Genomic DNA, 26,863 nt, shown 5'->3' with positions numbered 1-26,863 from the left:
CATTGGTTTTTCTATTCAGAACATGGACATGGTTTTACCATCCCAGGCAAAAAAAATAAGAGGAGCTCAAATGTACTACAGTTCAACCTGTTCTACATGTGGAGCTGTTTAGCTCTGCTGTTGTCTGGGTCTCTGGAGTATGTCCCTTGACTGTCCTTTGAATAAGTCCTTGGGCCTCTGACGACTTTGCGATCTCTCCCTGAGATGGAAACAAGGTCTTGTGTGTGTGATTGTTTTTAAGTGTAGAGGCCTGGGGACTCCTGCTCACCTTTGTGGTCCAGTGTTGCAGTGAGTTACGCCCTCCAAGGATTCTCCTGGGCCTTATTTCCAGGGGCAGAGGCTGACCCTATGGGTGGCATTTCTATGCTAAGTGTTGGTCTCTGCCATGGTCAAATTCTGTCTCTTGTGAGCATCACTTAGAATGTTTCCTGGTCCCTTCCAAGGCTGCTGCTTGTTCTTGACGGTTCCTCAGATCTGTTTCTCTCTTGCAGCTAAAGTTCATCAGGTTCTGTTTTCTTAATCCATAAAGTAAAAACAAAATATGAATAGATAAGAAAATAACATTTTGCTTTTAAAATAGAGCTTGAAATAGTCCTTTTTTTTTTTTGGAAGGGCACACTACAAAACAAGCACTGCTTTCTATGCCCCACAGGCTCTCAGGCAGTCAGTCGACTTAGCACAGGTCTCTGGAAACTACACGCAGGACATTTCTGACAGTCACTCTCCTGCCACTGACTTCATTGACACCCCAGGAGCACTAGAAGAGCCCTGAGGTTCTTCAGGAAAAAAACAAAAAAACAAAACCAAAAAAACCATTAACTAAAACTCAGTGATGTCCACTAGGCGCTAGTCTAAGGGGACAGACTTACCCCACCCCTTCTGCTGCTGCTGTGGCCGTGGTCCCTTCAGATGCCCACTCTGCTCAGATTTGGAAAAAAAAACAACAAAAACAAAAGGAAAAGAAAATCCAACTCAGGCCATCATAAGAAGCAACTTTCTATTTAATTATTCTACACAAGAGTTTACTTTGTTAAACCTTCTGTCTGGCAAGTAAACCTCAACAATCCTGGCTGTCCACAGCCCTGGCCTGCCTTGCTGGGTCTCCCGGAACCCAGTGGCACCAGAGAAAGCTGCTGGGTACAGAGGACAACAGCTCTCCAAAGTCTTCAGCTAGTGTCCCATCTGCCAGGTGACACTACTGCAGCAATCAGTATAGTAAAATAAATTATTTTTATTTGGATACTTTCAAAATAATACACATCTATGAAAAATTAAAATTTGAACCCAAAAATTATCCTGCATATTGAAGGATGAGAAACAGAGTTGCTGAGCCTTTCTTGGAAGAGCCTCTGAAGAAATTGAGTTTTGCCAGCTTCTTTACAGCGTTAGCCTATATCCCTTTCTTCTGGGAAACAACCCTCCTAGGCTGCAGTGGACTTTGAGTCATGAGGGGAGGACTTGGTGTGTATGCCGATGGCTCCGCGATGGGTCCCATTGCTGGGAATGGTTAGCCGGGTTCCTTGGTCCACCTGGCTAGTTATTGGGAGGAGTCATGCCTTCTCAGGTGTCAATGAGCAGGCTCACCACTGAGCGGATTTTGCAGGCAAACCATCGCCTGAGGGGACAAAAGTATTGATAGTGGAATTGTTCAAACTCAGGGGTCTGGCGGATATCTCGGAAAAAGGCAATGTCAAGGTCAGACTCAGTGAGGATGATCAGGAGGAGGAGCAAGACAAAGAGGAGCCCCACGGTCACAAGGAGCAAACGGAGTACACTTAAAACAAACTTATTCACCTGTTCTTGCTCTGGCCCGCCGTGCCCCTGACACAGGGCCCTCAGCTCTCCTCCAAGGACCTCCACCTCTGCTGCAGTTGGGGTACTGGCCTCAGACTCCTTCTCCTCCTCAATGCTGCACGTGGCTCCATTGATCTGCCTGGAAAGCAGCATCAGCTCCAGGCTGTGCTCGGCTACAGGTGTAGGTAGCACGCTGTCTGCCGGACTGTAGGCCTCATCTGCGATCACAGCTACTCGTTCATTGCTGTCTGCCCGGATGCTTCTCACGTGAGGCAAGAAGGTGTCCCCATGGGAAGAGGACCTCACTGGTGTGGAATGGGCACTGTCTCGTAGGGACTCCAGGCCTGCAAAAGTAGAAAGCACAGGAATAAACTTTGTGGGTCTCGACATACTTTAATGTCTGATGGCATCCATCAGTTTGCTGGGTGCCTGTGATTGATCCGTGTTACTGCAGTTGTAGCTGTAGAATCCATATTTAGACATCAAGAACAGCACAAAAGAAGTACCCAGTGGACGTTTTTAAACGTCTAAAAAATTTAATTTATTTGTTGGTTTTTCAAGGCAGGGTTTCTTTGTGTAGCTGTCCTGGAACTCACAGAGCTCCACCTGCCTCTGCTTCTCGAGCGCTGGGATTAAAGGTGTGGACTACCACTGCCCTGCTAAGAATTTCATCTTTGTATGTCTTTCAACAACTCCATAAGCTGATGGGGTGAGCAGTCACAGGGCCTGTTATGACTGGCTGCTCATGGCAAAGCTATGGATGCAACCGAAGCCTGTGATGATAGAGTTGCTGATGGAATGCAGGGTGTATTCGGTCTGTGGCCTGCACCTGCCTTGGGTCTTAATCACCAAAGAACCTGGTGAGATGACTTAAATTAAGAGCTCCTATCTTTTGAGCCCGAACTGGATGCTTTGATTTCTCTGGATTTCCTGAGCTCTCCCTGCCACTTCTGCTGGCACTTGTGATAGGAATGCTCTCTGCATCACTGATGAAACAGCCCTTAAAAAGCCCTGGCTGTAGCATGATCCTGGCCTTTGCCCCACTTCCTTTGTGTGCCCTCAGCACAGGCACATGACATCCTCTAAAAAGCCTGTCCCCTCACAAGGACATCTCTGACAGCCAGATCTCCCGAAGTATGACCAGCTTTGTTGTCAGAAGCCACTTCAGAGCAGATGCATTTTGGCTTGTGAGTAATCCCTAAGCTGGCTGGGGGAGGAGAGGCAAGACAGTCAGAAGCCATGGTATGCTTGCTACATTGTTGGTGACTTCAGTAAACAAGATGATGGGTAGGGATCCCTTTCTAGTAGAATGCCTGGCTGCTAGTTGCTTGCCAAACGCCACCAGTGTTCAGAAGCCCTGACCTGGAAGGTCATTCCACACCAGGCTGGTCTGAGCAAGAAAATTCAGCCAGCACCCCATCTCTCCCTTTAAAGCTTACCTTTTTTTTTGTTATATATTGAATGTTGTATCTCATTCAAAATGTTATTGTATTTAAATTATCCAGAAACATCACCATAAACTTAAGCATTGATTATGGAATAACTTTCCACTTTAAACAATTTGTCCTGGATTTCAAATGAAATACACATTTTTTGGTTTCTACTGTAAGTAAGCATATAGAGTATTAGGTTCCAGTGTGGCATTTTTAAACAATCCACCCTATCCCCTCCCACCGTGTCCTCCTTTACACTTCCTTTGCACATTTCTTCTGTTTTTTCAGAGCGCTTGTATTCTAGTCTGGCTTCACACTCACTGTGTAGTCAAACTTGAACTTCTGACCCTCCTGTCCCTGCCATTCAAATGTTGGGATTACAGGCGTGTGCCACCATGCTTGGTTTATGCAGTGCTGGGGATCGAAAGCAGAGCCTGTGCGTGTTCCCCAAGCTATGTCTCTGACCTCTCAGAAACCCTTCTCCCCCACCATGGCCCCCTTTCTGATTCCATGACCTATGCCCATACACACATATGTAAAGAGTAAAAGCTAGAATCAGCCTAGGAGAAAATGTAGTACTTTAACTGGGTGACCTCCCTTAATTTCCAGATCTATCCATTTTCTGCAAGTTGCATGGTTTCTGAAAATGCATCTTCTGCTACTACAGGTGCCACCATTCACTCTGCCCTTCATCAGACCCATTAGTCTGGGTGGCCTTGCGGGGTGCTGGGGTTGGTGCTGGGGAAGGATGAGCTAAATGGCACAGCAAGACAGTATAATTACCTTGGAGGTGCTCTAGCTGATTCCTCTGTCCAGAGGTAGCTCTCAGTGGGCCTGGGGGGACAGTTGTTAGGACCCTACCCTGCAGCCGGGGTCCCATCCTCAGGATGCGTATGCTTAGGGGTCGAAGGCAGTGGTTAGTGAACCGGAGCTGGACGTGGACTCTGGTATGAATCTTAATTACACTCTTTCCCATGGCAGCCCAGTTCCTTCTTCAGGGGAAATCAGGCAGGCAGAAGAGATGTGGACAGGAAACAGCCAGCCAGCTAGGGACAAAGACTTCAGCCGATCCGTGCCGTGGCAGCCCCCTCTAGCAATGCTCCCACCTGGACAGAGTGCTAGCTCTGGGAGCCTTGAGTCAGGCTGAGCTGTGAGGAGGGAGAAGCTTGGAGAGGAGAGGCCATCCTTATCAGGGGACTGGGTTCAGTCAGAAGTGCTTACATCCATAAAAAGCAATGCTTGCTAGCCTTGCTGCAGCCTTGTTTTGAGGCCCCTGTACGGCCCAGGCTCTCAGGGAAAGGGAAATGGACCAATTAGCTAAAATTGTGCCAGAAAACAGGCTATGAAGGCATCTGTGGTACAGTCAAGTCATAGGAACTGAGGTAGAGGTGGCTCTGGGACTGGGCTGTGTCTGTCTGCCCACCTTCAGCTCCTCCATAGACACCGGGTGAAGGCAAACGCCATCCCTGAGTGTCCTCTTGGGCCCAGGCATCCTCTATAGTAGATGCTAGGGCAGAACAAGCTGTAGTCTTTTTTTAAAACATGGTTTTTCAGGACAGGGTTTCTCTGTGTAACAGTCCTGGCTGTCCCGGAACTTGCTTTGTAGGCCTTGAACTCAACAAAGATCCCTTCCTATGCCTCTCTAGTGCTGGGATTAGCTCCCACTGCTTGACTGCAAGTCAGTTTCTTTTCAAGGCCCCTGGTGGTTTGACAAGAATGCCCACCACGATCTTGGGTATATGGACATGTGGTCCCGGTTGGTGATGTTGAGGCTCAGGAGGTGTGTCCTTGTGGGAGGAGGTGTGCCACTGTGGGCGGGGTTTGAGATGGTAAGAAGTTCCATCACGCTTCCAGCTCTCTGCCCTGTGCTTGTTTGCAGCTGTGAGCCCTCAGCTTGCTGCTGTGCCTCCCTGCAACGATACACTCTTATCCTGATGGAACCTCAAGGGAAAATAAGCTTCTTGTATGTGATGTTTTGGTCATGGTATTTTATCACAGCAACAGAAAGTAATCCAGGAGGAATTTGGCTGTGCTACAATGTATAGACACTAGAGTCATCTCCAGGAGCCCAGACTCACCTTCCATGATGGAGATGTGAACAGCTCTTCTTCGTGTCCTGGGGACGCTGCTCAGCCGGGGGCCATGGGTTATTGAGGGACAGCTGCGGCTGGGAACCATCCCTGCTCTGAGATTGAATGAGAAGAGAGACACTTCACCAGGGCACAGACAGATGGGGGGGGTCTAGATCTTAACAAATGCTCCTGACCTTTGGCCCCTGACTCACACATTCTGCTTCAGAATCCCTTACTTCCTTTCACTGCATACACAGCCTTTCTATTGTGTGGCAACAAGTGCCATGGTCTTAGGGGACAGGACTGTCAGAGAATAGAGCCCCGGCATGAGACATGCTCCTGAAATGTCTGGAGATGGTACTGGCAGTTCCCTTAGTTTCCAACAGGCTGTGCCAAGGGCAGGTATTGTCCCGTTCTCGGAAGTACAGGCTGGTGGGCGAATCCTGGCCCTCTCGGCCAGTCTTTGTGAGTGTATTGGGCTTAAGGAAGGCAGGCTTCTGGAAATGCACAACTTATGAACACACGTGACAGGGATCATGAGGTTATGTGAGGTTTTCGGAAATGGAGTAATTCCAGAACAGCTAAGTGTCACTGTTTGGCTGCATCTTTCCTGTCTGTGATCCATATTAAGGCTAGGGAGGGTTGAACAGAACGGAGTGAGGTGCCCCCAGCTCTAATGTGCTGTCCACACTGGCTTGTCTTCACTTGTGTTGTTAAAGGTTGCATGCCTGTCCCTGTGACCTGTGGGATGCAGGGTTCTTTCCTCTTCTGCCCCCTGCCTCCTCTCTTTTGGTATCTGTTTTGGCCAGATGTTTCACAGAGCTTTGGCTTGCTAGGTTCTTTGAGATTCTGGGATCTGAGTTGGAATTGGTTCAGAAGTGTTGACAGCCTACCTGTGTATTTCTGGTGGCTCCCGTTTGATCTTGGCACTTGACTCCATTACTTCCTTTGCAACACGGCCACTGTTAAATGATAAAATAAAAATCAACCAGCAAGAAGGGAGACAGTGATCAAGACTAGGCTCCAAAATCTCAGGAGCTCTGAGGCTTCAGCCACTGCAGAAGGCTTGACTCCACAAAGAGTTCTAGCATGCCATGATGGTTTAGCTTATCTCTTCATCGATAGAGTCTCTGTCCCCCCCCCCCCCCCGCCCCTTCTGAGACAGAGTCTATCTGTGTAGTCCTGCCTGTCCTGGACTTGCTGTGTAGACCAGCCTGCCTTGCTTGATCTCACAGAAATCCTCCTACCTCTGCCATTGCTGGAATTAAAGGCGTGTGCCCCCCCCCCCCCATGCCCAGCCGCATTCTCATGAATCACCAGGAAAAAGCCTGAAGCCCCTCCGAAAGGGGACACACAAGATTAACTGTCATGGACCTTGCTTTGTTGCAGCTATTGTGATGGCTCACTCCTGGGTTATATTGCAATTTGAAATGGCAAGTGTGTGAAAGAGAGGTTCCCCCAGGCACAAGATTAAAAAGCTCTAGCTCAGCTCATACTATACCCTCCCTGGAGGCTGTGAGCCATTAGACATCCTAAGTTATGTTTTAACTTTAGATTACTGTGCTTAAGAGATCTAGAAAACAAAAATGCCTCTAACCTGTAAGCCCCACTTGCCCAGATAACTTGCTGGAATGCTGGGGCTGGTATTGTATTTCCCCGTCTCTAAACTTCTCTAAGCTTGGTTGCCCCAACTGCACAGGACGTGCTTGATCACACGTAGATGGGAGGTACATAGGCGGGAAGTATGTCGGGACATATGCTTGCCCCTGACTGAACACTGGTGGGAAGTATGTAGCCTTGTGGGTTTTGCCTTTAGAAGCCCCTGACTGATGTAATTTGATGCCACACTCTGGGAACCATGGGTAAGGACCTGGCCAGTGTCCATCATCCTGCAGAGTATTTAATAAAGTTTGCTTCAAATCTGGCTCAAAAATTGTGTTAGTGGTCTTACTCTCACCCAGTGAGATTAATGCCATGAGAGAAGAAGAGACCTCCAGACAAGCAGCTAGAGAAGAGGGTAAAAGGCTCAGGAATTGGGAGGAACCCCAGGCCTTGTAGAGAGCTCTGGTCTCTGTCCTTGAGGATAATGCACATGGAGACTGTTCTCTAGAGAGGGTCTGGGAAGAGATCTAGAATGGCTACTTACTGTCACTATTTACCTGTATCGGAACCGGCTCCCCTTAAAGAACAGATTGCTGCTGGACACTGTGCGGACCTGGCTTGACTTCTCCAGCCTACGGCAAAGCAGAGTTCAGGGTGACACATGCTTCAAACCACCTGATCCTGCCAACAGAAGATGGGCAGGGAGCCCTCTGCAGAGGCTGTGTGAAATTTTCTTTCAGGTTCAAGAAAAAGCCCTTGGCAGTCTGCACTTGATGCTCATCAGGAAGACACTTAGCAACTGAATGGCCACACATGGGTTTGGAAACGTGTTTGTTCCCAGGATACAGATCAAAAACAAAGTACAGGGCAGCAGTTGCTTCCTTTTGTATGAGGTTTGACAGAGAGAATGGGGATGCTTTGGGATTCCCCAGGGAAACAGGAACTTAGTGGGAGCCAGGCCTTGTCTGGGGGGACAGTGAACCCCATATCTCCTGGGCTGCTACTAAGCCTCACCAGCAGGTGTTTGTCTCTTAAATTTACTTCTCTCTAGGTTCATGTAACTGAGTAAAGCTAGGCATTGCCCTGACGGGGCAGGGAAGATGGTATCCAAACCTCCAGCGACCCCCCCCAATGTCCCTCTTGGAAGGAATCCTACTCAGGGTAGAATGCATTCTGTCTATTCAGTTCACCCTGGTGCTGGTATCAAGTGCACATGAGTATTAAGGGCTGGGAATGCCTTCCCAAGACACAGTTCTGCAGCTGTGACACAGACGCTGGTGAGTGCAGGAGATTAGTTCTATTAGATGGACACAGCTCATTGTCATTGTGGAGAGCAGTCCTGATTTCCCAAACTCCTTCAGGATATTAGAGGGAGGATCTGGCTGGTCAGGGCATTTGGTGACAGTAAGGGACACAACTGGAGCCCATCACACTGGCATTGTTGCAATATTCTCTTTTTTCTTTGACACAGGGTCCCATGTAGCTCAGGCTATTTTGCAACTCACTTTGTAGCTGAGGATAACCTTTAACTGATCCTTATGCCCCCAGCTCCTGAGAATTGGGATAGCAGGTATTTGTTACCATGTCCTGCTGATACAATGCAGAGTATTGAACCCCACACCTCATGCTTGCAAGGCAAGCACTCCAACAAATGAACTGTATCCCCGGCCCAGAACATCTGTTCAAACACAGGTCACAAGTTTGTTTTTAAACAAAACCAATTTGGCATCACCTGAGCCTCTCTGGTCCATTTCTTTGTGGCACTGATGCTTTTGCAACCACTTTGTTAATCAGAAAGAAGTGGATGCAGAAGCCTCCCAGACTCCTCCAAACTCCCCGGCAAGCAGTTACCTCTAGCCTAAACCTAGCTTGTCAGCAGCAAGCCGAGTGGCCACCATCTTCAGCTCTTCTCCAGCTCTGGCCTGCCCACCAGGAGGGGGACCTCAGGGTCACCCCAAGGCTGAGGTCAGGATGCCGCTCTGGTTGTATGGGGTCTTTCATGGCACGTTTGTCTTCTAGGCCTTCCCGGGCACCATGGAGGCAGTGATTCAAATTAACACACCCATTGGGCTCTCCCGCAGCAACACCAGAATTACTCTGCTGGTTTCCTGTTGGCCTGCTGCTCCTCTGAAGGCAGCCTAGTGGCCCCACCTTTGATAAAGACAGTCCCTACCACACGTCCCACTCACTTGTAGAAGGCTTGATTCTCAATTCCACATTTCCAGAGGTGCTTACAGGCTTCTGGAGTTGGAGCGAAATATGTGAGAATGATTTTCTTCTCCTGTAAAAAATTCCATAGAGAAACAGTTGAGGTGGGTGGAAAAGGCCAGGGCCCGGTGTCCTGTGCTGCTGCCCCCCCCCCAAGATGGCTAGTTAGAGGAGCTCACATCAATGGCCACCTCACACCTGGCAAACCTGACAGCCCTTGGTGAAGAGCAGTGTCCCCAGGCATTCTCTGTGGGAAAGAGCCTCATTTGACTGTTTCCTCGAGCAGGCCTTCTAGAGGGGACCTTCTGGGTGTCACGGGCATCTCCAGGCCTTCCGACTCACCTCTACATACCCTGATCTTTGCCTTAGCTAAGGAAGCAGACCCTCCCTCCCCGGTCTGAACTCCTCTCTTGGCTCCAGCAATGAAAGGCCACCACAGTGCCCCAGCCCTCCCTGAAGAGAAGGAAGTCAGCACTCACCTCTTTCTGACTTACGTATAAATAGAAAGTCTTTCCTTCAAATTTCAGCTTGGCCACCTCATTCCTAGGAGCACAAAGAGAGGACCTGTCACCTGGCCGTGGGCTGCTTTTCACAGCTAAGTCGTAGATGCACAGCCCACCCGACTGGAAGAGGCTCCAGGCACAGACACAATTTTAGCCAAAATTAGAACTGAAAACAAGACAGCAGCGCAGTGGCCTTAGAGAACAGTCATCAGGGACAGTTCAACCCACAGTTTTCCAGTCAACCACAGCGTAATGTCGGGGTGATAGGAGGGTTTCGGGCTCATCAACAGTGGCTAGAAAGAGGGAAACATTTGCATGGGAAGTGAGTGCAGGGAGAGTGGGGTCTTTTCTGGATTTGAGTCATAATACAGGTGCATTCTCTGATGGGACTGTCGAATATAAGATGCCACAGGTAGCTGATGAGGCCAAAGTTGAAGATAACAGCAAATAATGGAATACAATGCATCCAGGTTCTGCGGGAGCCGAGTCTTTCAGGTGACTGTGCCACTGGATGGGAAATGCAGTTTAATGCAGACAGATGTCAAACAATCTCAAGGAAGGGTGGGGTAACATACCAGGAAGAGAGAACAGATTACATGGAACAGGCATGCAGCGTACTGACCAGGAAAGGGGCTTAGGGGTTATTGTAGAAAAATCCTTGAAGCCACCAGCCCAGTGAATGGCTGCAGTAAAAGAGGCAAACAGGATACTGGGGTACGTCACCCATGGGACAGACACAAATCAGAAGAAGTGACATGGTTACTGTACATGGCACAGCCCACACCTCACCTCCACAAACTGCTTTTAGCCTTGGTTACAGTTACAGAGCGGGAGAACTACCTGGGACTCATTTGGATGTCCCTGAGAGCCACAAGACCAGCCCTCCCCATCGGCACTCCCGTGTGCCCAACTCAGATACCCCACTGGGGTTTTTATTTTTCTGCCTGAGACCCCTAAGGCGTTTGGTGTGCACATCTGCCATCAGTGGCCTACTTCCTGTCACTTCTGGGGCAATTTCCTCAGCATTCTAGGAAGTTACAGAAATAACCAGGTACCTGGTTTGTGGCTGTACAACATGGGGGCAGAGGGTTATAACTCGTCCACACTGAGGAAGTCATGGCTGCATCAGAGTGACAGCTTACAACTTCCCACTACCTAGTATATCACCCTCTCTTTCTCGACCAATCAGCTATCAATCTTATACTCAGGTAGAATACAATGAGTATACAGCCTCCAACAAGTGTGGTAAAGAAAGTTTTACTTTTTTGTTTTTTTGAGACAGGGTCTCATTGTGTAGCCCTGGCTGTCCTGAAACTCTTTGTAGACCACTCTGTCTTGGAACTGTATGTAAACCAGGCTGGCCTTGACATGTAGGTGATTCTCCTGCCTCTGGTTCCTGAGAACTGAGATTACAGGTGTGTGCCATCACATCTGGCCGATGAGTTTTGTTTTTCCCTCTTGAATGTGAGGCTGGGTTTACATCTATGGTTCTGAAGCTGAGGCAGGAGGAGACTTTCTGGGGAGAGAGGTACACAAGAGAATGAAAAGTGAGGGGACAGGGGTCACTCAGGGACTTGAGTGGCTAAGGATGACCGTGTTTCTAGACATGAGACACTGTTCTGGTGGGGATGAAACCTTTTCAAGGAACACCAAATAGCCCAGAGACTCAGGCAGCAAAGGACCCACACAGGGGCGACTGTGGCCCAATCCTGTCCCCAGCCTTTTCTCAGAAACATTGTGTTGGCTAGGAGACAACCCCTCACATTGCCACACAGAAAGCACAGTGAAGGGAACCGACTTGAGGGAGCCTAGGACTCCATGATACCAGCTGCCTTGTAAGTGGGACAGTGCCACATCGGAGTAGTTTCCTGAGGGTTCGTTAATCACACTGCTACCCTCCACAAGAGCGATCTGGGTTAGGAAGGAGTCTGGTGTCTGCTTCACTTGAATAGGGCAGAGCAGGGAGAGATGACTACGGCATCCTGAGAAGAAAACTCATGAGAAAATAACCCTACTCAGATTAATACTTCACTCTTGCAGAGAAAAAGGAAGCATGAGAAAGACCAGGCTTCCCTAACCAGATTCTCTTGGACCAAAGGAAGCCATGTATCCAACCTCTGTCAGAAGAGCTGGCCAGTGTGACACTGCAGGCTGAGCCAAACTGCGTTCTCATGGCCACCCTAGCTTTGGGGTTTTAGATTTGTGGGTTTAATATGGAGTGACTGTACAAGTTAGGGAGCCGGAAAGGGCCCACAATAGAGGGAGGGAAAGAGGCCGTGGGGTGGCTAGTAGACCATGTGTGATATGGAAGTGTGTATGGGGAGTTCTGGGAGTTAGAGTGGGAATGGGGATGGAGAGGGAGGAAGGGTGCGGTGGGTTAACTAAAATTAGCATGTATGGGAAAAAAATCTTATGGAACACCACTACTTTGTAAATGAACTTTAAAATATACTTTTTTGTTGTTGTTAAAAGGAGTTTGAATAGTAGTACCTTATATGGGTGGATAATCCTTTTCCTAAAGACACAGGTTATTAGATGAAAATCTTAGTGCCAGTGTGGGCTATCTCCCTCCTGGATTTTGGTTAGGGAAGCACCCAGAAGCACCACAAACAACACAGGCTATTATTGCCATTGCTCTTGGTGGCCCACCATAGCCATATGGTGAGACCCTATTGCTGAAGATACAGCACACTTTGGTTGCAGGACAGAGAATTCAAGCTGGAATTGACCTAGAAACTTCCCTCTAGGTAGCTTTCATAGTGCCAAAGGGTGGAAGAGTTCCCAGTGGGCTTAGGAGTGATGGTGGACCTGCAGCTACACAATACTAAGCTGCAGGCAGGGTGTGCCCGCTGGTGCCCTCGTGGCATGGCTGTCAGGGCATGGTCAACTTTCTGACTGGATTTGAGGCCTGTTCCATAGGAATGCATGCCTGGTGCTGCAAACCCAGTCAAAAGCCCATGGCTGATGAGGCTTACTGCTGTTTTGCTGGACAAACATGTTGTCAGGCTGTTCTCTGAATATTTATGTGTATACCCTTAGCTTGGTGTTCAGTCTTGGCCTGTGGAGCTGCTTTCTGCAGTGAGCAGTTGTTACTGTAGAGATTCATAACCGGTCAGAGTGCAGAGAATAAGGGACTGTGAGCACCCAGCTCTAAGTGCTTATCTGTGTCCACCCTGCGAGGCTCAGGGAACGTAATGGAAGAAGGAGGTGGGAGTATGCACGAGGCAGAGGATGGGGAGGAGTACTGGGAAACCAGCACTCCTGTGCACAGCACAAAACCTGCACAAGATCACACTAGCTGAGGACCTCTGGCCACTGAAGGCTGCTGTGTGTGTGTGTGTGTGTGGCCACTTTTCTTTGGGGAGGTGTGGCTAACTGGGTAGGTTGCACATGCAGGGCAGCCTAGTTGGACTCTGGGTTATGTTTAGAATGGCAGAGGGAGGCTGCTGGTGAGATGGCTCAATGAGAAATGATGCTCATCCTGATGACCTGAGTTCAATTCCAGGGTCCACGTGGTAGAAGGAGAGACAGACTCTGAAAAATTGTCCTTGGACCATCACATGCGTGCTATGGCATATGTACCCACTACATACAAAATAAATGAATGAAATAAAAAATTCCTTAGCCAGGAAGTGATAGTACATGCCTTTATTCTTTGTACTTGGAAGACAGAGGCAGGCAGTTCTCTGAGTTCAAGGCCAACCTGGCCTACAGAGTGAGTTCCAGAACAGCCAGGACTACATAAAGACATCCTGTCTCAAAAAACAAAACAATCAAATAAACAATAACAATAACAACAACAACAAAAAACTTGTAAAAAACTTTTTTTTTAAAAAGGACATGAAAGGGTTGGACATGGTGGTGCACACCATTAATCTCAGCACTTGGGAGGCAGAGGCAGGCAGATCTCTTTGAGTCTGAAGCCAGCCTGGTCTACATAGAGAGTTCTAGGACAGCCAGGGCTATGTAGAGAGATGCTGCCTCAAAACAAAATAAAGAAACAAACAAACAAAAAAAAACCAAAACAAAATAAAACAAAAAAACCAAACCCCAAAGCAAAAAAAAAAAAAAGGACAGGAAGGGGGAAGAGGTGTGTGGGTGGGGGAGGAGGTCTTAGGGAATGGTGGGAGGGGTCGGGGTTGATATTATCAAGATTTCAAGATACATTGTATATATGTACAAAATTGTAAGATTGTCAAAGAATAAAAGTATCTTTAAGAAAAAAATTACAAGCTCTCAATGAGAGTATCAGACTGTCAGATGTGTGTGTGGATGGGCAGCCAGTAAGTCCTAAGAAAGCCAAATGTCAATCAACACGCAAGCCCAGATAAAAAAAGCAGGGGAAGCAATGTGGGTAGCTGCAACCGAGGCAGTGGCTCCTGCATGCCAGATGTGTCCAAGGAGAAGGAGGGGAAAGGTGAGGATGTGACTCTCAGAGGCTCAGGACACTTAGCATCTGAACTCTTGTAAACTAAGTGCCCACAGAGGAGGGTGTGTTGCATATCACAGGTGACATTTGTTCTAGGGTAAGCTAAGTGCCCATAGAGGAGAGTGTGTTGCATATCATAGGTGACATTTGTTCCAGGGTAAACTAAGTGCCCACAGAGGAGAGTGTGTTGCATATCATAGGTGACATTTGTTTCAGAGTAATTGTCTATGAACCTCTTCCTTGTTAGAGAAGTGAGGGCTTTGGGCCGCCTAGTGAGATGTTCCTGAATGACCTTAACTGTGCTGGCAGTGGCCCTCAGCAGGTGATGAACCCAAAGACTTAGTTGCCAGCTTCCCTAGCAGTCAACCCCTAATACCCTTTCTGTTGGCTCTCAGGGACATGCTTTTGAAAGAACAGGATGCCTAGGAAGAGACCATTACCTTGGTCAGTTAACATTCTCAACTCAAGGCTTTGGAGACGGCTGCAAACCATAACTGCCCATCACAGACAAAGGACATGGGTACCACAGCCCCTCCCCAGTTAGTGATGCATAAAGAACCTGTTTTGGAGATGAAGACAGACACTCACCACTTAATGAAGTGGACCCTCTTGTTTCCTTGAAGAACAACAAACCCGAAAGGAGTGAAGGCCAGAAACGCAGCATTTCCTGACACATCCTGTAACAGACAAAGATTTCTCACTGGGGCATAGAGATGTAGGTACAGAGGAGAAAGGATGGGAACACATTGTCCTAATTCTAGGGTGGTGGCAAAAACCTTTGATCCCAGCACTTAGGGGGTGGAGGCAGGAAGATCAGAGGGTCAAGGTCACCTGTAGGTATACAGTGAGTTCCAGATCAGTCTAGGTTGCTTGAGAACCTTGTCTCAAAAACCACACTCAGACACCCAGGCTATTCATAGGAGAAGCAGGCTAACTTTTAGTAGGTCATGGTGGGGCGTGCAGGGCATTTGAGAGCACAAGACCATGGCTTGAGTTCCAGCCTTGCTATCTGCCAGATGAGCCTCAGAGTTCTGTGTCTGGACAACGGCACCTTCCTGTCAATTGCTGACACATTAGCAGGGGTGGAGGCAGCAGAGGCCCTCATAGCCACACTCGCACGCACGCACGCGCGCGCACGCGCGCACACACACACACACACACACACACACACACCCGCTCCCGCTCCCGTGTTACGTGCCCTCCATTCTCTCCAGCCTGACTTCCATCCCTCTAGCTGCTCTTCCTTCTAGGTCTTTTCCTGTGTCTCAGAAGGCTTTATGAGGCACCCTTGCCTATCCCTGTAAGCATGAGCTTCCCCACCAAAGCCTGATGCCCCCTCTGACTCATGTCACTGTCTTACACTGCATCTGCCAAGCCTTCCAGTAGCCTATCCTATACCGGTAAAAACACAATGTCTCTACACTTGCAGCTCTTGTCCACCCTGCACAGGGACAGAGAGCTTCCCAATGCCCACCCTCCATCTGAGGTTGGCTGCCTCCCTCAGGCATTCCCCCCACAAATGCCACTTGCCTTGGCCCATGTTTATACCAAGTTAGCCAAATTAGACCTGCTGCCTCCTGGCAGGAACCATGTTTGTGTGCCATGCCTGGTACTCATGTCACCAAGCACTGGTGACAGGCATGTGACTGCAGAAGGAACCAGGCTGTGTCTTCTACTAAAAGCCACTCGCTATGCCCATGGGTTAAGTGACACTGTGATTACAGTCACTGGATCACCCCAGTCCCGAGGAAAGGATGGTCACACATTAGTCCAAAAGATTTGGAAAACCGTTTATACCTGGCCCCAGATGCTCACACTTGCAAACCTGACTCCATGAGGCAGCTTAAAGGCAAATTCTTTTTCCCTGAGGCCAGGCACTCTGGCCCTGCAGAGGATCCATTGTCTTAAGTGCTAGTCAGGCTAATTACCTCTTCCAGGGTGGGAAGCTTTCAAGGTGAGAGAACCAGAATCCCCCACTTGATGATGGGGCTCCTGCCAGGACCTGGGTGTTTGGAGCTTGGGTGCTCTGGCTCCCCAGCCAGGGTCTGTAGGAGTCCCTTCTGGTCTAGGACCAGACAAGGATACTCTGGCAGAAGGAAACCATCAGCATGCACAGGACCAACGTTAGCTTCTTAATCAGTCCAGGAGAAGAGAGCTGAGCCGGAGCATTCTGCTCTCATTTAATTATCAAAACGATTCCTCTTCTGTCCTCCCTGGGGCTGCATGCCCCAGATTCCCTGGGCCCAGTAATTGCCTCCCTGTTAATAGAAATCATCAGTATTTATTACCCTGAGTGTGCCAGCTTCTTCCAGCACTCCTTGTAGCAACATTAAGGGGAGTGCTGGTAGCACATCACTCAAGTGAGGCTATTTAATGATAAGATGAAGACTCCTGGACTGCTCTCTGCCTCAGAGGAAACATGACCAAGGCCTAATAAGAGGATCTGAGGGTCACATGTGGAGTTTGCAGCGGGGCCCTGAAATGGCCCAGATGAGCAGGAGGCCCAGGTCTGGGAATGTGGGATAAAAGTCCAGTGAGGCAGCTGACCTTCCCTTTTCTGCAGAGCAAGTCTCTCAGGCATCTCTTAGTATATAGCTGCAATGGATATGATCTCGGTTCAAGCTTTTGCTCTGCCTCCCAGGTCCTTGTGAACTCTGACTTTACAGTACACCAACTTCTTCTTATTTTCTGTTTTGAGACAGGGTTTCTCTGTGTAATAGCCCTGGCTGTCCTGGAGCTCTCTCTGTAGACCAGGCTTGGCCTTGAACTCAGAGATCTGCCTGCCTCTGTCTCCTGAGTTCTGGGATTAAAGTTGTGTGCCACCACTGCCTGGCTGCATCAACTTTCTTATCTACAAAACAGAGCAGGAGTTGGTGAAAAATAACATGAAAGGTCCCAGTAGCTCTAAATGAGAAGCGGACTATGCTTAGTCTCTCCTCCCTCAGTTCTAGGAGGAGGGCTACACACAGAACACAGCTGGTTCCTTCTTGTAGCCTCTTCAGACTCTGGGTGCCCATGATAGACAAACTTGTCAAAGTCAAGGCTGAGTCAGGAGTCCGAGGTCCTGGAGTGCACATGGATTTAGGCTGGACAGCAGTTTGGCTGTCATGGTCACGGCTTTCAGACCATAGCTTCCGTGGGCAATAACAAAAATCCTACCCATGTTATGCCAGCTGTCATATTCAGGGACAGACACTGCCTGCCTACCTCTGTGTGCTGTGACTTTTACCCTAACCCTCTCACATGGACCTCTAGGGGACTGGAGTCTAACACTGAGGTGATCTGGCACCTAATGACCACACCTGTCTTTAGGCAGCTCCCCCCACTCTCTCTCTGTGTGTGTATGTGTGTGTATGTGTCTGCACTTCTGCAACAGCTGTTTTTGTTTTGTTTGAGGTCTTAGAATGTCTTCCCAGCTCAGGGATAAGTTCTTGCACACCTATTGCTTTCTTACGCATAGATTTGAAGAACGGGGATCAGAATCTAGCAAGGCCCCAATAGTTGAGGACTGGTGCTTAGAGCCAGGTGTCCCCAAACACTGCTCTCCTATGAGGTCCCATGCTGCTTGCTAGCGTGTCTAAGCAGTTGACAGAATTGATAAATGATTTTTTTTTTCTTCAGACAGGGTCTGAAGTGTAGCCCTGACTGGCTTCAAACTCAAAGAGACTCATCTGCTTCTTCCTTCTGAGTGCTGGGATTAAAGGCATGAGCCACAAGCTTGGCTAAATATGTTTGAGACCCAGACTGGTCTCAAACTACCAACCCTCCTGCCTCTGCATCTTCAGCATATCCTACCAGTAAGAACCCTCATGAGCAACCTAAACCACTTTTGTTACTCACAGGACACATTTAAGAAGCCTTGCTGATTTTTTTTTTTTTTTTCCTCCCTAAGACAGGGTTTCTCTGTGTGGCTTTAGAGGCTGTCCTGGAACTCTTTCTATAGATCAGGCTGGCCTCGAACTCACAGAGATCGACCTGCCTCTGCCTCCCAAGTGCTAGGATTAAAGGTGTGCACCACCACCGCCTGGCACTAATTCTTATATCACCTATAAAGTCTGTATAAGTGTGTGGATATGCTCCATGATTACTGAGAACATGGGGCTGTCTGGCAGTGAGTTACACAGTGGACAGGAAATCAGGTGGAGAGAAGAGGTTTGAGTTCCAGAATGTCCTCTAGGATTTTATTACTTCATAGGCAAAATGAAATCATCTCACCAGGGCTTTGGCCCCCTGCCCCTTAGTTTTCTTTGTTTGTTATACATTAAATTGTATCCCTTCCCTACAATTTCAGATATTAAAGTCTTAGTTCCAAGTACTGGGAGCAGGATCTTCTCCAGAGATAGGGTCTTTATAGAAATTAAAATTAAGCTGAGGCTGTGAGATTGGGCCCAACTCTAGTTTAACTGGTGTCCTTATACAATGGGGGAGATTTAGACACAGACATGGCAGAGGGGAGTGGATGGGAAGACCCAGGATGAAGGAGGATGGCCATCAAGCTGAGACGGACTGCAAGCTGAGACGGACTGCAAGCTGAGACAGGCTGCAACAGATCCCTCTCTTAGGACCCTCAGAAAGAACCAACCCCGTCAGCACCATGGGGTCACCCTTCCGCCTCCTGAACAGAGGCAACACTCTGTATCATTTAAGCCACCCAGCTTGGAACACTGTTACAGTAGCCCCAGGAAAGGAACAGTCAACTCTTGTTACAGTGTCCTTCACCTATGAGGAAGACAGCATTGTTCACCTATGAGGAAGAAGACGCTAATCTTGCTCTCAGTTTTAGGGCTGTTGACACTGCAGCCTCTACAGGAGGAAATGGTTACACAGACAAGATAAACAGAGGCAGTGACCAGCATGTCAAAGCAACAGGGACATGAGCTGTGGTGGAAGTGGCTGGAGCTGGGAACTGCTGTGGGTCTCGCTCTCGGGAGGGCTCACCAAACTCATCTCTGAAATGCTAGGAGCAGGTGAGTAATTACAGAGGTTTCCCAGGCTCAGTGTCCTTGGTGCGTTCCTGCTTCACCCTCCCAGGTACATAATGGGATCAAATGGGGTTCCATTGCGGTCCCACACGGTGACTCGTGCCACTATAGTCAATAAAACCCACTCTTGGAAAGAAACTAGATTATGGGTCAGTAAAGGGTGGACAGTTGCTGAGTGATTGCTGATTGCTGCCTATGGGGAGCTCTCCACATGTCCCCTCAATTCATTTCCACCAAATTACCCCCAGCAGGGTTTGGATTTGCTATTTAGATTGCCTTTGCCTGGGACCCTCTGACAGTGATGTGGCAGTGTGGAATCCAGAGGTTTCCTCAGTCACTCCTGTACACTGAAGGGCTTGTGGGTACAAGCATCCCATGCCTCGCTGTGGGGGGAGAGGCACAGCAAGTGAGTTCCCCCCCCCCCCGGGAGGGTGTCTTACCTTGCATGGGTGAGGGTCTACTCCATAGGTCTCCAATGTCTGTGCCTTTCTTAAGAAATTCAGCTCTGATGTTGCTGGTGTTTGGCCACTGAAATGAAAAGGAGATGGTCTCAGGGCTCCCATCCCACAAGTTCCCCGGGTATGAATTTCCTGGTAAGAAGCAGGCACACTGGGCTCTCTGGTGGAGTAGCTGCAGTGCCTTGGAAGCTCAGCCTGCTTACTACATACAGTTGATATTACATGGGGTTATTACAGACAGCTGAATCAAGAGACCAGGCTTAGCCTATTTGCTAGGGGCAACCCCTGTAGGAGAGCTAACTTCAGGCTGCCAATGTCTGGGGGAAGAAAGCTATGGCGGGCATTTTCTGCACACATTGTCAGTATTTTCACTGGACCCCAAGGGAGGCTCTGACATCTCTTTGAGCCTTAGCCTGGGTGGGGGGACGGTTTGCTACTATCATGGAAATGAGGCATAAAAAAGAAAGGAAAAAAAAAAAAAAGGCTACACACTTCCATTTTTTTCCAGAGTGTTCTCCTACTTGGCTGTAGAACAAACTCTTAGAGTTTCAAGCCTAAGGTCTGGAGGGATGATTCAGTGGGTGAGAACATAGTTGCTTTTCCAGAGGACCTGGGTTTGCTCCCCAGTACCCATGTGGTTGCTCATATCCTTCAGTAACTATTCCCAGGGGCTCTAATACCCTCTTCTGATCTCAAGAGTGACCGGCACACACATGGTTCATAGACACACATGCAGGCACAACATCCATATGCACAAATAAAAAATAAAGAATTCAAAACAAAACAAAACTCATGTGAAACAGGCCACATAATGAGTCAAGTGGGCTTAGAGACAAGAACCTGGTTTAGCAGGTATGGATCTGAGGTTACAGACTTCCTAAAATACATACGAAGCCAGAAGTGGTAGAGTGTGGAATCTGTAACCTCAGCACTTGGGAGGTAGAGAAGTATGTGTGTGGGGGGTCAGAGTTTAAGGCCAGCCTTAAGTGCCTAGAAAGTTTAAGGCTAGCCTAGACTACATGAGATCCTGCCTCAAAACAAAAAAACAAAAAACCCCAAAAGTCAAAACAAATAAGCAAGCAACCATCATTGCCCAAAAGAAAACACAGGTCGAGCAGCTCTGGCTGCTGTGAGGTTAGTTTCTCATCTCACTGTGTGTGAGCTCAGGGTGATGACTGGCCAGAACTGGTTCTCTCCCTTCATCATGTGGGCTTTGGAGATGGAAGGCCCCAAGTACTGGACCATCTCACTGGCCAGATGTTACTGGAAAAAAATATTTTTTGAGACAGGGTCTCACGATGTCCCAGGCTGGCCTCAAACTCAGAGATTCACATGCCTCTGCCTCTCAAGTGCTGGGATTAAAGGTATGTGCCACTATGCCCATCTGAGGCTGTGATTTTCAACAAGACAGCTACTGGCCATAGCTTTGTCTGTGAGCTGACATGGACCGACACACAAAGGGTTCAATAAACCCTGCCCCTACCACTGAACCCTTTCTCTTGGCCAAAAGAGAGCACAGGAATGTGGGGCCGGGAGAACAGTGGTTCTCAACCTTCCTAGCCCTGCAACTCTTAATTCAGTTCCTCATGTTGTGGTGAACCCCCCCTCCAGAAAATTATTTTCATTGCTACTTCACAACTGTAACTGCTACCGTTATGAATTGTAATGTAGATATCTATTATGCGACCTGTGTGAAAGGGCTGTTTGACCCCACTAGGGGTTGCGACCCCAAGGTTGAGAATGTTTGCAGTAGGGGATGCCGCCCTACTTCCACACCCTGCTCAGTGCGGCTCTCTGTGCACAGGGTGGTACTGCAAATGCAAACAAGCTGGCTCTGGCCTTCTGAAGAGGCCTTGGCACGACTCTCCTGCCTGCCTGCCTCCTGCAATGTGTGGATGAAAGCACCTTGGTGGCACTGGCTCTGGGCTCTTCTGTGTGCAGGATCCTGGAATGGCAGACCAAGTGTGAGGTGAGGAGGGCGGCGTGTGGTGTCAGCAGCTCTGATGCTGGCGGGCAGGGACAAAAGTTGTGCATGACTAAATTTACCATTTGCCTAAAGTCATATGGCAGAGCAGAAGTAAGCCCACCCAAGAGAGAAGTAGGCCAGGCTCCCTCGGGTGTCCCCCCGAAGAGGCCACTGTCCCCCCAGTGCTGTAATGCGCCAGCCTCTGTGCTACTTCTGGAAAGTAGATCAAGAAATAAGTCCAGAGCCCGAGCCCAAAGGAACTATCAAATTTGCAGAAATGAAGAAAACTCGGGCATCTTTATACTACAGTACCAGGCAGAACCCGGGTCTGTAGGTATGAAGGTGAAGGCGGACCCCCACATTTACCAACAAACCCTAGATGCAAGGAGAAATTTGGAAAATGCCTTCCAGGAGCATCTTCATTCCATGTAAAGGAATCCGCCCCTTGGAATCCATTAACCTCGGGAGTTTGCTCAGATCTCCAGGAACCTCAACAGAAGCTATCATTTCTTGAGGAATCTCTTGCTTTGAACTACCTTTGTGTAGAAATGTCCCCACTCCTCTGACATCTTATCCTCAGTGATCTCTGAGTGGGAGCTCACAAGCGTCTGTGATCCTCATTTCTAACCACAAGGGGGCACCATTTCCCCAACAGTGACAGAGCCGACCACTGGAAAAACCCAAGGCTGCCCCTCTGAGAGGAGCCTGCCAGTCACACCAGTCATTGCTGACTTTGGGTTATGCTCACTCATAGAAGCTTTGATGAAGAAGAAGGTTTGGGGGGCAAGGTCACAGTGTGGCAGGCTCTGGTTTAAGTCCAGTATTACTAACAGCCCCCCACTCCCACTCCAGCACAGTCCTTCCTCAGAGCAGGAAATCAAATATTTGTAATGAATATAATCCCATGCTATTTACTGCCCACTTTCCAATTCTCTTACAGACATCTCTTTGGTTTATTCCCTCCCATGAACGATTCATGTTGTGACTACAATTTGTGGCTTTCTTCTCTTTGCTTCTTTTTAAAGGGTCTTAAAAAATGGACAAAATCCACAAGGAAACCCGTGGTCTTATCTATAATATACTCAAAATGAACAGAAATAAAAATAAACAAAATTCCTTATTTTAAATGTAGTTTAAATTTAATCTACCTGCTGTATGTCTTTTGGGGGGGGATTATTGCTTAGTTGTTTTAATAAATCCAAAGTCCTAAAAGTTGAATGAAATTGTAACATATTAAAACGGTGACCCGGCTTCTGGTTCGTTTACAGCATTCTAGCACACATACCTTTGGTTCACTGTCTGAGAAACCTGTGTTCTAGCATGATACATGGGTTAGAACCCACTCTACCATCGCTCTTTAAAGTCACTCGTGGGTGGACTGGGAAGGCTAAACCAAGCTGAGGAATGCAGGGCTCCGTGGGCATCCTCAGCTGCTGCATCCCAGGTACCCGTGTCCCACAGCGTGCTGAAGCTGCAATCTAAACCACAGCACTGGCTGTATGTTGGCTGGGCCCTGTGCCGTTCATCTCCCGCCCGGCTTAGCTGCTCGGCTTCCGAGATCAGACAAGACAGGGCTCCCTTAGAAAGCTATGGCTGTAGACTGCTCTTGGTGAAGAGTTTGGCCTCACAGAGAGGAGGCTGTGCTGTCAACAGATCTCTGGAGAGGGGACATCCCAGGGTCACCAGTACTGGGAGCATTACTCTGTGGGAGCAGAGGATGCGGCCACTGAGGAGCTGTGTGCTCAGTGGCCTGGGCCCCAAGTCAGTGTCACCCACCTGAGTTCAGTCTTGTGAATCTCGGCAATTTTCTTTTCCAGTTTCTCTGAATGTTTCGGGAAGAATTGGAACTTGGAGCTGTAGCCTTCAGGGTGCTTTCCTGGGTCATAATCCCCAATCTCCGCTTTTCAAAGGCAGGGAAAAAAAAAAAAAAAAAGCCAACAACAACAACAACAAGATCAACACATGGCTCGGAGGCCAAGGAAGGAAGCAGACCCTGAGCTTGGCCCCTGGCTGGCAAGAGGGCAGGCCCACAGGGAGTGGCTGTGTGCCTTCTTTCCTCTGCTGTACACAGTGGGTTGATATTCAAGTCAAAACGGAGACAGTAGGGCTGGCCCTGCACTCTGAGTTTACAAGTAAATTTGCAATGAAACAGCAGAAGCCTCTTCTATGGTCCTCGGTCGTTCAGCCACATGGAAGGCTTGGGAGTCATGCTCTGTGTGGTAGCCGCAAACAGCGAGCTTAGTCAGGAAGACAGGACCTCCTGTGCCCCAGGTTAGATACCTAATCCCATCTCAAAGACTTTAGTAGGGACAAGAGAAGTTGCTGACTGAGTCTTGATCCCAGTTCAGGACTCAGCACTCACACACGGAACCAGATGAATACATTGTGTTCGTGATGGGCTCACCAGGTAGGCCTGCCGCTGGGAACACGGCTATATAACACAGTGACCAAGGGCAGGAACACCAGATTCTCAGGCTGGCTTTCCAGTGCTGTGCCCAGTGCCATGCCCAGTGCCTACAAAGTCGTCCACGTCTAAGGCTGTGGGGTCTCGGGGGAGCTCTTAGGGACACTGTCTTTCCTCTGTGTCCCACTCAGAGGCCAGCTTCCTTCACATGTGGTACCCCACTAAAGGGTATCCCGACAGAGGAAAGAGGAGCTTCCAGCAGCTTCTCTTGGAGAGCCACAGGCTCTTCAGTTGAGGCAGAGTGAATACTGGGAGGAAAGCAAGGTCCGTGTCACTGCTAAACTCAGTGCTCTGGGCTTCTTGTGTCCTATTGCCAATTATGGCTCCTTCCAAGTTACTCAGGGCTGAGTGTGGTGATGGTAGATGTCTGTAGCCTCAAGTATCGGGGAGTCTGAGACAGAAGGCTCACTTGAGCCCAAGAGTTCAATACCAGCCTTAGTGAGACCATATGTCTAAAACAAATAAACAAAAGCCTAACCAAACTCCCAATTCCATGCAAAGTTTTTTGTCATTTAACAAGAGATCTTGTTCCTTGAAGTATGAGTGACCTTGAACCTGGAAATCATTTACTTTGATTTTATCTGAAAAGCTTCAAGGGGAAAATATTGGTGTTGGTGACCAAATACTTTTTGGAAAAAAAAAAAAAAAAAAAAAAAAAAAAACTCGATATAATTATCAGGGTGGACCTGAGGGAAAGACTAGAGTTTAACATTGCGAGCAGAGTGGGCCAATGTCCTCTTTAAAAAAGAAAGGGGCTCTCTCTGTGCCTCTGGACACACAGGCACCTGCTACACTTCCCGTCAGCTGGTACTGATGGTACTTTCAAAGTCAGAGCCCCCAGGGCTCACTTTCCTCCTCCTACCACGGGTCTGGTATTTCTCCTGCCAGTGAGCTCTGTGCAGATCCTCCTTAAGTTGCTTCTGAGAGTTCCCTAGTCACAATCAAGGGTTTGTGTGTTTAATGGAAACTTTATGGTTTTAGGTTCGAATGATCCTGTTGTTAATGACAATTTCAGGCTGAAGGACTAAGAAAATTCCAAGGAGTGGCACTTGAATGTCCTCAGCATTTCACAAGAAAAGGGCATGGCAGGTCCCCACATCTGGTGACAGATGCCCACAGCCAGTCTGGGAATCAACAGCAAGAAGCTCAACTTTTTCTCAGGAAATGGCTTCTCACTTGAGAATGTGTGCAACTCCCAGCTGAGAGGTCTACAAAGTAGACACCGGAGTCCCATCATGCTCATACCTTGGCGATTTACATGAGAGGGTGGGTACAAGAGACTCTGTACTCTTCAGCCTCACAGAAACATTAGCATGCAAGGTACAGGACAAGTCTCCGGAGGTCGAAGTGACTCAAGGGGGCTAGCAGAGAGACCCTGGGAGCAGGAGGGCTCTGGGCTTTTTGGCTCTAGACAACCCAGGCAAAATCCTTTAACTTGCTTCAAGTTAGAAGCTGTTTTGATCTAAGAAGTTGTCATCTGTGGTAAATGGAATAATGTAATCAGGACTTAGCGTGAAAAGCAAATTTATCCTGTCCAAAATCATTACCTTGAAGGATATAGGCTGCTAACAAGGCGGCATCCGATGTTTTACAGAGGAGACGGCCATGGTAGAGATCCCTTTTGATCTGCAGGAAGACTAAGTACCTGCAGAGAAAACAGAGAATGAACTAGAAAAGATTGCTTTGATTGCTTTAAAGGCATAAATATTTAATATAAACCTATCAAAATCTTTGTCAGGGCATTTTTCCTACATTAAAATTTTTTTCATACCACAAAACAAATACATTTTCCATTTCCTTGCAGGCTCTCAGGTGCTGTGCTCTGAACTATTAATTGTTTAAGGTTCAGATCAAAACAACGTATCAGTTTCCTCTATAGCTCAACACAGACATATCATTCCCCGGTAAGAGCACCTGCCCCATCCGACTCTTACCCTCCCCCCCTCCTGCCACCAAAGTGCTGGGATCTGGAGGGAACCAGCCCCTGCCAGTCTGATACAATCGAGAAAAACTGTGCCATCAGGGGTGGGGAAATAGAGCCTGCCTTGGCCTTAGAGTGGAATGGTGGGTGAAGGAATATGTCAAGGGAAGAGTCCACCAAGCATGGCATTAGAATCTGTCCCCCTGTAGATTATTGGCAGAGGTCAATCAGATCTCTTCAAACCCAAATAAAAAGGGATGGATAAGCAAGGGGCTGGAGAGATGACTTGGGTTAAGAGCATATACTGCTCATGAGGAGGACCTGAGTTTGGTTCCCAGTGCCCATGATGGATGGCTCACACAACCCACTGGTAACTCTAGTTGACACTCTCTTCGGGATACTGCAGATTCCTGCATTCGTGTGTGTGTGTGTGTGGGTGTGTGTGCGTGTGTGTGTGTGCATGTGTGTGCATGTGTGTGTGTGTGTGTGTGTGTGTGCATGTTCCCAAGTATTAAACAAACGTGAGAAGGGGCATTCATGTAGAAGCAGAAAAGTAGGTGCTTGGGGTCAGCTCTTGCTCTTTAATACTGTATTATACTGTGCTCTGAGACTGCAACTGTTCTGTAGTTTCTGAAGCAGTTGGATCGCCCCTGCTTTGTTAGACAGCCATATATGACTACAGTATCCCTGGGGGAAGCAAGGAGTAATGGAACTATAGCATAAGTCCCTTCGGTTCCACTAATTTCCACCAGCAGAATTTAGGGCCTCCTTGGATAACTGGTCTCCTCTGTTTTGCATTCAGTCTGAATTACAGGTCCAGTTAATTATGTAAAAATGCCCAGACAGAAAGCCATCGACAGTGCAACTTTTGGAAGAAGTAGCGAGTGAGTTCTGGGCTTAGAGAGTGGAGGAGCATCAGTTAAGGAGCTTTCTAACCTCTACTGGAGTCTTACTACTCCAAGTATAGCCCCCACACCAGCAATATTGGCATTATTTGGAGCCTGCGCCTTTTACCAAGCTTCTCATATGAT

The 26,863-nt window shown here is 48.3% G+C and overlaps 1 protein-coding gene across 8 annotated transcripts in view; it reads right to left on the bottom strand.

The window, feature by feature from the left end:
* The window catches only part of Frmd5 (FERM domain containing 5), a 243,892-nt gene continuing 217,029 nt past the window's right edge, over positions 1–26,863 (bottom strand). For 2 of the 8 annotated variants that reach the window (XM_051183554.1, XM_051183562.1), the window contains exons 5-14: positions 25,459–25,556; positions 23,224–23,347; positions 19,464–19,551; positions 14,630–14,718; positions 9,589–9,652; positions 9,091–9,182; positions 7,459–7,533; positions 6,193–6,261; positions 5,306–5,412; positions 1,207–2,138 (exon numbers count right to left, since the gene is read on the bottom strand). In XM_051183554.1, coding sequence (XP_051039511.1) covers positions 1,561–2,138; positions 5,306–5,412; positions 6,193–6,261; positions 7,459–7,533; positions 9,091–9,182; positions 9,589–9,652; positions 14,630–14,718; positions 19,464–19,551; positions 23,224–23,347; positions 25,459–25,556 — 1,384 coding nt within the window. In that variant the 3' untranslated portion in view covers positions 1,207–1,560. Of the gene's footprint in view, positions 919–1,206; positions 2,139–5,305; positions 5,413–6,192; positions 6,262–7,458; positions 7,534–9,090; positions 9,183–9,588; positions 9,653–14,629; positions 14,719–19,463; positions 19,552–23,223; positions 23,348–25,458; positions 25,557–26,863 lie in introns of those variants that run through there. The other 6 variants (XM_051183559.1, XM_051183561.1, XM_051183560.1 and 3 more) reach the window with 6 other exon arrangements.

This window comes from Phodopus roborovskii, unplaced genomic scaffold (assembly GCF_943737965.1).
Source record: "Phodopus roborovskii unplaced genomic scaffold, PHOROB, whole genome shotgun sequence".
Classification (NCBI taxonomy): domain Eukaryota; kingdom Metazoa; phylum Chordata; class Mammalia; order Rodentia; family Cricetidae; genus Phodopus; species Phodopus roborovskii.
This window is presented reverse-complemented; position numbering and strand designations above follow the sequence as displayed.